A 13,028-nucleotide genomic window follows, 5' to 3' on the forward strand; every position below is an offset into this window, starting at 1 on the left:
CCGGGCTGGAGCTTCATTGCGCCGCCCCTCTCGGGTCTGGTTCCGGGATTTCTGTCGGAGTGAACCCTCTGCCTGCGTTTTTCCTCTCTGGGTCTTGACGTGGCGGCCGCCATATTGTTTTGCTGTGTTGTCAGTGGAGAGCGGCGGCAGCTTCAGCAGCGGTGAGTCTCGTTTACCTGGAGCACGGACTCACCTGGGCCTGGCAGAGCTCCAACCTCAGCTGGCCTCTGTCCAGCCACCTGTGCTCGCGTCCCGTAACTGTCACCCGTGTGACGTCAGTGTCGCAGTTAGCCGTTAGCTTGAGTTAGCTGCTGTGTGATGTTGAGAAAACGGGGCTGACTTGGTGTTTGAGTCCTCGGGTTCGGCTCCAGGTGTGCCGACGCCAGCAGCTACCTGTGCCACACGGCTCCTGCTGTCACACACCTGCAGGTGTCCCACAGGTAGCTGCTGACGTCAGTTTTTTTTTTAAGTGTCGCAGGCGCAGCATCTCTGACCTGCTGGACTTTAAATCCTGCAAAGGTCGCGCAGAGTCGGTGGGTGCCGGTGAGGTCACGTGTTTAAGAGTGGCACTGTCTTGATGATGATGATGATGATGATGATGATTCTGGGATGAAGCCTCAGATTCAGGTGTGACGTTAGAAACTCTCCCATAGTGAGACCAGAGCATCCAGCAGGACCACAGGGACCCGCAGCCCGCCCACCAGACTGTTCGGTTTTTGTAGGATTTTGTGTTCGGCTCGTTTTCGCGGGTCTCTGCTGGAGCAGCAGCTGGGTGTTCATTTCTCGGAGTTTCCTGCGAAGTTCGGCCTGAGCTGGACTCCATTGTGAGCATCGGGGCTGGTAGCTCAGTGTGCATTTTCTGCAGTTTTTACAAGAAATGAAGGCTTTCTGGAGCTTTTTCAGTTTAAGAGTGAAGTCTCACTGACCTTTGACCCCATATCAGCCTGTTTGTGTCAGCATCAACCAGACTAGGGAGAAACTTTTTTTCTGATTTTAATTCTTTCTGTTGGTTCGTTCTTATTATTGTTATTGTTGTTGTTGTTTGTGCTTTATGAAGGTTTAGCAGTGACTCGTTTTTCTGCAACGTGTTCAAAGAACATAAAATCATTTCAACGTCACCATAAAAATCCATCTCGCAGGTTCAGGCGCTGCCTGCTGTTTTTCTCTTTTAGTAACTGCTCACCTGGAGCTGTGCCTGTCTTTGGGTGTGATTTTTCTTACCTTTGAGACTCACCTGTGTTTATGTCTAGAAAGTAGAACCAGTGAGAATGTGGGTTGGGGGGACAAGTAAAATTGCTACCTGGTCGCATATAAACATGGACACCTGTTTGAGATAAACACCAGGATGACATCGCCTCTCACAGGTGTGTCAGTCTGGTGAGAGATAAAGCCTCACCTTTGAAACGGTGACGCAGGTGTTTGCACGAAAACATCACTTCAATCCGAACCAACGTAACTTTAGAAGAAAGTGGGCGGGGCTTATTCCCACGCTGCCAATATCACTGCACTACCCTCACACTGCCCACCCCCCACCCTCTCCTCCTCTCATCAGCTTATACCCAACAGTGTGACCCCCCCCTCCCACTTCCTGGTGGTTCCATGACGACCTTTCCAGAGTACATCGCTCAGAATGAGGAGCGCGACGGCGTCCGTTTCAGCTGGAACGTGTGGCCGTCGAGCCGGCTGGAGGCGACCCGGATGGTGGTGCCGGTGGCGGCTCTGTTCACTCCGCTGAAGGAGAGGACCGACCTGCCCCCGATCCAGTACGAGCCGGTTCTCTGTAGTCGCGCCACCTGCCGCGCTGTACTCAACCCACTCTGGTACGCATCACAGCCTCCAACACTCACCTGTCCGCCCACCCTTTACCTGTGTGCCCCGCACTCATCTGTCTGTGTGTTTGTAACTTTCAGCCAGGTGGACTACAGAGCCAAGCTGTGGGCCTGTAACTTCTGCTACCAGAGGAACCAGGTGAGTGCCGCAAGCCCCGCCTACCTGTCAGGTGTTCCGGGTGTCACGGGTGGAGTCTGACCTTGTCTCTGTCTCAGTTTCCTCCGTCCTACGCCGGGATCTCTGAGGTGAACCAGCCTGCCGAGCTGCTGCCTCTGTTCTCCACCATCGAGTATGTGGTTCAGGTGAGTCCTGAGGACAGGTGAGACAGGTAACGACCGTGCCGTCAGGTGTGTGAGCCGCTGTGCTCTTTGTCCCCAGAGGGGCCCTCAGATGCCGCTGGTGTTCCTGTATGTGGTGGACACCTGCATGGAGGACGAGGACCTGCAGGCGCTGAAGGAGTCTCTGCAGATGTCGCTGTCTCTGCTCCCGCCCACCGCGCTCGTCGGACTCATCACCTTCGGACGCATGGTTCAGGTGCACGAGCTCGGCTGCGAGGGTATCTCCAAGAGCTACGTCTTTAGGGGGACCAAGGATCTGAACGCCAAACAGCTGCAGGTACGTCACCTGCATGTCCCTCTGGGGTGGGGCTGGGGGCTTCCCGAGCGTCAGAACTCAGGTGAGTTAACAACACCTGTGCTTCCTGTAGGAGATGCTGGGTCTCACCAAACCTTCGGCCGCTCAGGGACGAGGGCCGCAGGCGGCGCCACAGCAGTCATTCAACAGGTGAGCCTCCTGTGAGCCTGAGTGGGTGTGGTTTAAGTAAAGGTGCTGTCACAGCAGCGGCATTCCTCACTGTGAATTTTCCTGCAGGTTTCTGCAGCCGGTGCAGAAGATTGACATGAACCTCACCGACCTGCTGGGGGAGCTGCAGCGCGACCCCTGGCCCGTGACGCAGGGCAAGAGACCGCTGCGCTCACTGGGCGTTGCCATGTCCATCGCCGTGGGGCTTCTGGAGGTGAGGGGGCGGGGCTTTAGGCAGACAGAACATGGCGTGGATGTCTCAAAGACTTTGATCATCGGTTTTGTTTGTGTTCTTTTACCCACAGTGCACCTTTCCCAATACTGGCGCACGCATCATGACCTTCATAGGCGGCCCGGCGACGCAGGGGCCCGGCATGGTGGTGGGAGACGAGCTGAAGACGCCGATCAGGTCCTGGCACGACATCGAGAAGGACAACGCCAAGTTCATGAAGAAGGCCACCAAAGTGAGTGCACGCCATTTACAGACCATGTGACCCGTTTTTTTTACCTGATTATTTTCATCATTACTTTATCGTTCTTTAAGACTTTTAATGGTTGTTGTGAGCTTTGCTCTCTTTGTTCTGATCGCTGGCTCACAGCACTACGAGTCTCTGGCCAATCGAGCGTCCAGCAACGGTCACATCATCGACATCTACGCCTGTGCCCTAGATCAGACCGGCCTGCTGGAGATGAAGTGCTGCACCAACTACACCGGGTACACACACACACACACTCACTCCTGAACCCTGTCAAAGGCTGGTGGGCTGTGTAGTGCCCTCTGTGGTCGTATTCGTGCGTGACGTGTGTCTCTGTGTCGCAGCGGTTACATGGTGATGGCCGACTCCTTCAACACGTCTCTGTTCAAGCAGACCTTCCAGAGGGTTTTCACCAAAGATGTCCAGGGATCCTTTAAGATGGCCTTCGCCGCCACGCTGGAGATCAAGGTATGAAGGAAAAGCACAGAAGAACAGGGAGGCGCCGCCCCCAGCACATCTCTATCACAGGTTAATGACCCCTGCTGTGTTTTTCCCATGCAGACGTCCAGAGAGATCAAAGTGTCCGGTGCCATTGGCCCCTGCGTGTCTCTGAACGCTAAAGGACCCTGCGTCTCCGAGAACGTACGTGAAGCTAAGACAGCGCCATTAACGATGCCCCCTGCAGGCAGAGACAAAGGGGGTGTCCAAATTCATGGGCTGCATCCTCCTGAGGCCGCATTTGTAGACCGATTACGTTACAGTGACGCGATGAAGGCTGTCCAAATTCGTAGACTCCTCCGAATGCAGCCGACAAATGCGTCCTCCTTTTCCCCGAATTTGAAGGATGGGTCGGGTGTGTCCTTCGTGGCCTACCATATCCCAGAATTCATAGCACGGCCCAGCCAAACTCCAGTTTTCAACAATGGCGGTCGCTACTAAGTTTTTAATATTACTCTTACTAATCTTTCTGGGTCACAAAATAAACTTTTAACATATGGTAAATGGCCTGCATTTGTATAGCACTTTTCTAGTCCATAGGACCCCAAAGCGCTTTACACTACATTCAGTCATCCACCCATTCACACACACATTCACACACTGGCGATAGCAAGCTACATTGTAGCCACAGCTGCCCTGGGGCGCACTGACAGAGGCGAGGCTGCCGGACACAGGCGCCACCGGGCCCTCTGACCACCACCAGTTATATATTTTCAGGCGAGAAAGTAGCTGTGTAAACATCAAATATCTGTTCGGTTTATCAAGACATCACATATTTGCAAAAGTGCTCAGACGTTTTCGGAGACGTCTGTTACCCACCAGCTTGATAGCTAGCCGGGAGCTCGAGGGTCACTAGAGCCGCCAAGAACGGCACAACACATAATTTTCAGATCACTGCGGTCTTTTGCTACTCGGGTTAAACGTAATGTATAAGTCACTTAGACAACCTAAAAATGTTATTCTTTGGCTTTTTTCAGTGTTTTGTTTGTTCGTGAGTAAATCGGTTTGGCTGAGATTAAAGTTATTAGATTAGATTAGATAAAATAAAACTTTATTAATCCCCCGGGTGGGTTCCTCCTTGGTTTTCACACAGCTGAATAAACATCAAACAGAAAACTGATTAAACAGAAGTGTGAGACAGTCGAGAATTTACAATAGTGTCCTGTTATATTTTAGTTCAATTCAATTCAATTTTATTTATATAGCACCAAATCACAACAGCAGTCGCCTCAAGGCACTTTATATTGTACAGTAGATCCTACAATAATAGGAACAGGAAGAAAACCCAGCAATCATATGACCCCCTATGAGCAAGCACTTTGGCGATAGTGGGAAGGAAAAACTCCCTTTTAACAGGAAGAAACCGGCAGAACCAGGCTCAGGAAGGGGCGGGGCCATCTGCTGTGACCGGTTGGGGTGAGAGAAGGAAGACAGGATAAAGACATACTGTGGAAGAGAGACAGAGGTTAATAACAGATATGATTCAATGCAGAGAGATAGCAAGGAGCAGACGGCTGAGTTTATTAAACTCCACTGAGACAGCGGTGATGCTAATCTGAAGGCTAGACCGTCCAATTTCACAGCCGTTTACTTCCGGCCTACCCGACCTTCTGAGGACCCGGCCTTCGCGTTCTACATGGGCCGGGTCCTCAGGAGGATGCAGCCCATGAATTTGGACACGACCATAAAGTACACTAACACCGCCCCGTGCAGGCAGAGACAGGAAGTACGCTAACACCGCCCCGTGCAGGCAGAGACAGGAAGTACACTAACACTGCCCCCTGCAGGCAGAGACAGGAAGTACACTAACACTGCCCCCTGCAGGCAGAGACAGGAAGTACACTAACACCGCCCCGTGCAGGCAGAGACAGGAAGTACACTAACACTGCCCCCTGCAGGCAGAGACAGGAAGTACGCTAACACTGCCCCGTGCAGGCAGAGACAGGAAGTACACTAACACCGCCCCGTGCAGGCAGAGACAGGAAGTACACTAACACTGCCCCCTGCAGGCAGAGACAGGAAGTACACTAACACTGCCCCCTGCAGGCAGAGACAGGAAGTACACTAACACTGCCCCCTGCAGGCAGAGAGAGGTAGTACACTAACACTCCCCCGTGCAGGCAGAGACAGGAAGTACACTAACACTCCCCCGTGCAGGCAGAGACAGGAAGTATACTAACACTGCCCCCTGCAGGCAGAGACAGGAAGTACGCTAACACTGCCCCCTGCAGGCAGAGACAGGAAGTACACTAACACTGCCCCCTGCAGGCAGAGACAGGAAGTACACAACACCGCCGCCTCAGAATCTTACTGCTCATATAAATGCTGATTGTGTGTTTTTGTCAGGTACAGGTGAACCCTCAGGTGGGTGTAATTCCTGTGTCCGGCCTGCAGGGGCAGAATTGCTTAGACTGTGACTCTTTGTGTTCCAGGAGATCGGCACGGGAGGAACCTGTCAGTGGAAGGTCTGCGGACTGGATCCGAGTACCACGCTGGCGCTTTACTTTGAGGTCGTCAACCAGGTATAAACACCTGACCTCTGACCTTTGATTCTGTCACTGTCACCATGAAGCTACTGAATTATTGATATCCACCAATTAAAAGAAAGTTCAGTGATCTGCAGTGATGTCATGGTACAGGATGATGTCATAGATCCTGCTGTTGAGAAAATAAGAGATCAAGCTGACAAAATAAAAGCCCCACTGATGTTTTGATAGTAAAATGTTGGTGTTTAAAACAACAATTAGACCAGTGATCATCTGTTTGTAGTTTATTTTTTTAGTTTTTATTTATTCGCTCTAATTATTTTAAAAGTAATATCATTTTATTTTTGCTGTTTAGCGGGACAGCTTTCAAAATGAAAACGGCAAAAAACTAAAGCAGCCAAACTGACAGTCTTTCTAAGAGGATGCTCAGTCATAATAAGCAGGAAATGAGTTTGAATTTGAAGTGCACACATCAGGGCGGAGATGCTGACTTCCAGGCTCCGCCGAGTTTGTCCATCATCCTCGATCCTGCTGGGCTGCACAAGCCGCTCGTCACTCCCAGAGTCTCCGGCTGTTTCTCAGCTCTGTTCACGTGCAGCACGGCGTCCAGCTCAGAGTTTAAACGCTCAGTGTAACTGAGCCCATGGAACAGTTTGACCTTCGTCCTCCGTCTACTCTGTGCTGATGTGGTCACGTCAGCATAAACACACCTCCGCTGAAATGGAGCTGAAAGAGCTCGGACTGTTTGTGACTCTGAGTGGATCAGGAAATGTTTCGTGTTGTGAGACTGCGGGAGATCATCAGCTGAACATCAGTGTGCGGTCTTCGAACACAACGTCACGTCAGAACTCGTCCACGCTGAAGAAGAAGATGAGAAGTATGGCCTACATTTCCCAGAGTGCACAGGTCCAGTGATGGTGATGGGAGGGTCATGGTCTTGTTAGTGTTTTGGGAGAAGATGGAGGCTGTGTTGCGGTCATACTTGTTGTTGTTGTTGTTGTGCTAGGGCGATTGGTCGCAGGTAGATGGAGGGCGGAGCTCTGGGAGTGGGACTCCAGGAACATCCCGGCACAAGGAACGAACCTGCGGAAACTTCGGCACACCGCCGCCCTGTACCTGCTGGAGTCACAGAGAGACAGACAGGAAGTGACGTTCCTGTTCACTATGACATCATGAGCGCGTCATAGTGACGTTTCATTACTGCTTCAAAACTGATCGGAGCCTTCGATAAAGAAAGTCTGACTCACGTCTGCGTCATGCAGGTGATCCACGGGTTGAGCGCGGCGCTGGTCAGAACCAGCCAGGAGGAGAGGGCGGCGGTCACGGACGGACTCTGCTGACCGCTCAGCGTCTCGTACAGACACACAGAGATGTAGGGCAGCCAGCAGACCAGCAAACACACTGCCAGGAGACAGGAAACAGAGTCACATGACTTCATCAGCAGCCCCTCTATGAGTGAGCTGGTGTTTGGAGACTAGTTATCTGTGGACTAGTTAAAGAGGCGTAGGGACTAGAGAACGGCCTTGAAGTTGCAGATCTGTCTACCAATCTGAAGGTGGGCGGTTCAATCCCTGGCCGCTCCAGGCTGGAGACACTCTCTGCATGAACAGGTGGACGTGGCGTGTAGAGTGGATGAGTGCTGTGTTAGAGCCAGTAGCCATTCACTCGTAGCGCTCTCATTGACCTTATGGCGAAAACATTAACCTGGTTTATCGGTCACTCAGACCGTCTGCAGCCGGCTGTGGTGACCTTTGACCCTGTCTGTGTTTATGACCTCAGTGTTTGTCCCTATAATGAGAGTAATGGCAGTGAGTCACAAAGATAAACATGGACGCTGATCCTCAAAGACGGCCGCTGTGACGTCGAGGTTTTAGTTTAGAGGGTAAACGGCTGCGGCCCCGTGGTCACATGGTCCTGCTGTTTGGTTTGAGATTATGAGGACATTGGATCTGCCCGGCTTTACGAACGGGGAAATGTTTTCTGTCAAAGGAACAAAATAATTTCATGCATCAGACTGTTTCCCGTTAGGCAGGATGTTCAGTCCCAGTGGAGAAATACTGGAACTCCATATGAAATCACTGGTAATTACTGGGACTGTTGCACCAATTAAAGAATCTAGAGTACAAGTTTCAGACTACTTACTGAAGTTTAAGAGACTGCAGAGATTTTTAGACTAGCTGTAGATTTTGAGCGTTTAACAGGAGTTGGAGATTAGTTAGTAACATCTGTGTACTGAAGTTTGTTTACTAGCCTGAGCATTACTTTCACACAGCTGTAAGTTTGTAGCTGATTTGAGGAGTTGTGGAGATGTTTGTGGGCTAGTTACAGAGGTTGGAAACTAGTCGTCGGACCTCTGTGTGGGGGAAACTTGGAGTAAAACTCAGAGGACGAAGTTTTCACAAAGAACGTGAGTCGGTGAAGTGGAGGTGTAACCCATGTCCCTGCAACGTCAAGGAACAGCTTGAGCTCACCTGAGGTGGTGACCATGACGATGGAGCTCCTCAGGTAGTTGTTGGCAGGAACGTAGAAACAGTGCAGCTCGTTGCACATGAAGGTTCCCCTCCTGGCCTGCTTCCTGGCCACGTACACGATGTATCCGTACAGCGAGCACATGGTGAGGATCGGCGCTACGATGCCCGCCCCCATCCACAGCAGCACGAAGTACCTGTTCTCCGGGGTGAAGCTCGGGCAGCAGAGGAACCGTGACTCGCTGTAGGCGTAGCTGCCGAAACCCAGCAGTGGCATGGTGGCGTTGGCCAGGCAGAACAGCCAGACTGCGATCAGCACCGCCCGGCTCCGCCCCGCCGTCCAGATGCTGTGGAAGCTGAGTGCAAAGCAGATCTCCGTGAACTTGTAGATGGTAGCCCAGGCAAGCGAGTGCAGGGAGGCGGTCTGCAGTAGGAGGAAGATGAAGCCGCCGCCCTGACAGACGTCGGCCTCACTGGAGTGTCTGACAGGCTGGGAGAGGCTGTTGTACGCACTGAAGGGGATGGCGGAGAGTCCGAGAGCGAGGTCGCTAAGGCTAAAGCTCAGGGTGAGGCCCAGCGTGTCGGACCGCAGCTCCTTGTTCAGCAGGAGCACCAGTAGGAGGAGGAGGTTCCCACAGGTGGATGCCACGCTCGTCAGCAGCATGAGAGCGGCGTACAGCGTGCTCAAAATGTCCGCCATCTTCACATGGACTCGCAGGACAGGAACGTGCACCGTGCCGAAGTGATCCAATCACCTGCAGGCTCTCTGATCAGCTGATCGATCAGCTGTTGGTTTCTTCTGAAACGAGGAGCAGAGGACAAGCAGCTTCAGCAGGCTGTCGCAGCTGCTGAGAGCCCGCCGTCACCACGGAGACTGCTGGGATTACCTGAGGCTCTGTGAGTCACACCTGAGCTGCAGTTGAAAACAGAGAGAGCGCCTTTCAAGGACGTTTCCACCAATCAAAAACAAGAGCCAAGACCAGAAGAAGAGTCCACCTGAACCTGCAGCTGACCGGACCAATTGGGAGGAAGAACCATGCCGTCACCTTCATCGATTGATTATCAGCGCGGTCTGTGGTCTTCAGAGGTTAAAGGTCACACTGATGTTGGCTGGAGTTGATCAGTCGGTGTGTGTGACTCTGATCTCAGTCCAACGAGTCTGATCGGCTCAGTCTGAGCGGGGGAGGGTGGACCGCAGGGGGCGTGTTCTCCTGGGGGTGTGTTGCCATGGCGCACCTGTTTGACACCTGCTGTGACGATGATGAGCACACACACACACACACACACACACACACACACACACACACACACACACACACACACACACACACTTACCTGCTGGCTGTAAAGTAAACAAGATGAACATCCAATATCCTGTGTGTGTGTGTGTGTGTGTGTGTGTGTGTGTGTGTCAGTCACGCAGCTTGACTCAGGTAATAACAGGTGTGCAGGTGTGTAATCACCCTCACCACCTGCTGAACCTCAGACCGCTGAGGAGCTCAGGCCGGGGTTGGGTGTGAAGCAGCCAATCATAGCTCAGCTTTGTTAAAGAAAGTGACCTCTGAGTCACGTCTGGAGGCAGAAAACGAGCGTCAAACACAGAAACACACCTGAGCAGGTGCTACGGAAATAAACAGTCCAAGGGGTCGTGACCCTGACAGCGAGGTCTCAGGGGCGGGATAAATGCTGGAGGCGGGGTTAACGTTCTATGATGTTGATACCTGATTAACCTGACCTCTGACCTCTAACTTGCCTGTTTGCGGTCACTTCCTGCAGCACAACGCGCCGATCCCTCAGGGCGGCCGCGGGGCGATCCAGTTTGTCACGCAGTACCAGCACTCGTCAGGCCAGCGACGCATCCGGGTCACCACCACCGCCAGGAAGTACGAACACACCTGCCTCCACCCCATCACTACACACACACACACACACCTGAATTAATCCCGGTCCCTTCTCTTCCCCTCAGCTGGGCCGATGCTCAGACGCAGATTCAAAGCATCGCGGCGTCCTTTGACCAGGAGGCGGCGGCCATCCTCATGGCGAGGTTGGCAGTGTACCGGGCAGAGACGGAGGAGGGGCCGGACGTGCTCAGGTGGTTAGACAGACAGCTGATCAGACTGGTAGGAGAACACACCTGCAGAGTGAGCGCCACGATTGATCCGAACAGGAAGCAATTGATACCTGTGTTTGTGTTCAGTGTCAGAAGTTTGGCGATTACCACAAAGACGACCCGAACTCCTTCCGGTTCTCCGAGACCTTCTCCCTGTATCCCCAGGTGACCCGACTCCCGTAACGCTCTGCGCAGACACACCTGTGACACGCACCGGGACACAGGGCTGACGTGTGTTTGTGTGTTTCAGTTCATGTTCCACCTGCGGCGTTCGCCGTTCCTGCAGGTGTTCAACAACAGTCCTGACGAGAGCTCGTATTACCGACACCACTTCAACCGGCAGGACCTGACGCAGGCGCTCATCATGATCCAGCCGGTGCTCTACGCCTACTCCTTCAACGGCCCGCCTGAGGTACCTGTACACCTGTGTGCACACAGTGCAGAGTAAGCAGCTGGATGTGCAGGTGTTTCATGTTTCAGAATCTGAAGCTCTCATTGGGAAACAAACTGTGAGTTATTGATCACTGATCGATTAACTGATCAGACTGTGTGTGTGTTTCTAGCCCGTCCTGTTGGACAGCAGCAGCATCCTGCCCGACCGAATCCTTCTGATGGACACGTTCTTCCAGATCCTCATCTACCACGGAGAGGTACACCCGACACCACCAATCACACCCCAGCACCGCGTGACATCACAGCTGTCTAAGCCAATCAGGGTCCAGTAATTTAATTAGGATAGAGCCACAATTATCATTCAGATGGTTTCTTTAAGCGTGATCCAGCTGTTTCCATCACAGATGTGACGCTGAGCTGAGTTCCCACCTGATTTCAGTCCAACTCTCAAACCTGAATGTGCTTCAATCAGCTGTTTGCAGTTTTACCTGCTGAGCTCGTTCATATCCTCTCGTTAACTCAACAATTCACCTCACATGAGCTCAAAACACACAAATCTTTAAAGAACCATGATAATGAGCTGACCCATGCAGGTGTACAGTTGTGTCTCACTGCGTCTCTCTGTTAGACTGTGGCTCAGTGGAGGAAGGCCGGCTATCAGGACATGCCCGAGTACGAGAACTTCAAACACCTGCTTCAGGCTCCAGTGGACGACGCCCAGGAGCTGTTGCACACGCGCTTCCCCATGCCGAGATACATCGACACGGAGCACGGCGGCAGCCAGGTGAGGGCACAGGCACACACCTGAGAAACACATCAGCTTTATTTACATCACCTCAGATCACGAGGCGTGACATCAGCACAGCGGCAATGTGACATCATCAACAATTTCCCGGTGCAAACTCTCGTTTTTGCACCTGTGCCCACACCTATACACACCTGTAGACATGATCAGCAGGTGAAAGGTTTTCTTCTTCTGCTGTTTTCAGGCTCGCTTCCTGCTCTCCAAAGTGAACCCCTCCCAGACCCACAACAACATGTACACCTGGGGGCAGGTAAGACTTTAACCTGTAATCTTTAACCTTTAAATGTGGACCAATCAGACGCTGTGTTTACACAAGTCCGCCCCCCCCCACCGCAGGAGTCCGGTGCTCCGATCCTGACAGACGACGTCAGCCTGCAGGTGTTCATGGACCACCTGAAGAAGCTCGCTGTCTCCAGCGCCGCCTGAGTGTGCCATCGGCTCACCTGTCCTCATCTGTTTGCTTTTTATTTGTTTTCTTGCTGCCTGTGTTTCCATGGCAACAGTTCACAAGCACCATCAACCAATCAGCAGCAGGTTTAGAGTTGTAACCTCACAGTGTAGAGATGCTATTGTTAATTGGCCTTTTTAAAAAAAATTAAGTTGCATTTGATTGGTTGATCCTCTCAGACAGCGGCAGTGATAGCTTTCAAAATAAAAGCCACTGTGTAGTTTTAGTCTGTGAAGCTTTTATTGTGAAACAACAGCAGGAAGTGGTGGCCATCGGGAGTTTTTCCCCCCTAAAAGGTTTCAAATTGATTTTAAAATTTTAACATGTGATTTTTTTTTAATTTAGGAACAGGAAACAGGAAGTGAGGTGTTTTGTTTTTTTTAGAAAGCATGTGATGTCACTGAGCGCGCGAAGCTGTCTGCTTGTGTTTGAACACTAACCGAGAACGAGCGCAGAGGTTCACCTTGCCACTGTTCTCGTCTTTCTAATAAAATCTGCAGAATTTTACAGAGTTTGTCTTCTTCTGAAACGTGAAGCTCTGATGTCATCAGAGACGCAGCACCTATGCATGTGTGACTGAGCCCAGTGTTTTATAAAGCACTGTCTGACACCCTGCAGACGGTCTGTTTGTAACTGTAATCGGCTGTAGACAAGATGATCACAGGACTGAGGTCGCCTCCACCTCTGCTCAGACACCATCAGTCATCCCAGCA

At 51.9% G+C, this 13,028-nt stretch overlaps 2 protein-coding genes across 3 annotated transcripts; one reads left to right on the forward strand and one right to left on the reverse strand.

The window, feature by feature from the left end:
- The first annotated feature begins 21 nt into the window (after positions 1 to 21).
- Positions 22 to 12,822, forward strand: sec23a (Sec23 homolog A, coat complex II component). 2 transcript variants are annotated; one of them, XM_026151284.2, is made up of 20 exons: positions 22 to 161; positions 1,567 to 1,820; positions 1,911 to 1,968; positions 2,046 to 2,132; positions 2,209 to 2,445; positions 2,537 to 2,613; positions 2,701 to 2,845; positions 2,937 to 3,095; positions 3,231 to 3,346; positions 3,452 to 3,575; positions 3,669 to 3,749; positions 6,038 to 6,127; positions 10,336 to 10,442; positions 10,526 to 10,679; positions 10,757 to 10,834; positions 10,920 to 11,081; positions 11,233 to 11,319; positions 11,691 to 11,846; positions 12,052 to 12,117; positions 12,204 to 12,822. In XM_026151284.2, exons 2-20 carry the CDS (start codon positions 1,600 to 1,602, stop codon positions 12,291 to 12,293), a joined length of 2,295 nt encoding a protein of 764 aa, XP_026007069.2. In that variant the 5' UTR covers positions 22 to 161; positions 1,567 to 1,599; the 3' UTR covers positions 12,294 to 12,822. The 2 variants fall into 2 exon arrangements, with proteins under 2 accessions (XP_026007069.2, XP_026007068.2); XM_026151283.2 differs by having other exon boundaries at positions 26 to 161; positions 1,553 to 1,820.
- Positions 6,884 to 10,328, reverse strand: LOC113011669 (histamine H2 receptor). The gene is made up of 3 exons (XM_026151288.2): positions 8,563 to 10,328; positions 7,339 to 7,492; positions 6,884 to 7,210 (listed from the first exon to the last, which is right to left on the reverse strand). Exons 1-3 carry the CDS (start codon positions 9,257 to 9,259, stop codon positions 7,021 to 7,023), a joined length of 1,041 nt encoding a protein of 346 aa, XP_026007073.1. The 5' UTR covers positions 9,260 to 10,328; the 3' UTR covers positions 6,884 to 7,020.
- Positions 12,823 to 13,028: the final 206 nt, after the last annotated feature.

The sequence above is a fragment of the Astatotilapia calliptera genome, chromosome 19 (genome assembly GCF_964374335.1).
Source record: "Astatotilapia calliptera chromosome 19, fAstCal68.1, whole genome shotgun sequence".
NCBI lineage: Eukaryota > Metazoa > Chordata > Actinopteri > Cichliformes > Cichlidae > Astatotilapia > Astatotilapia calliptera.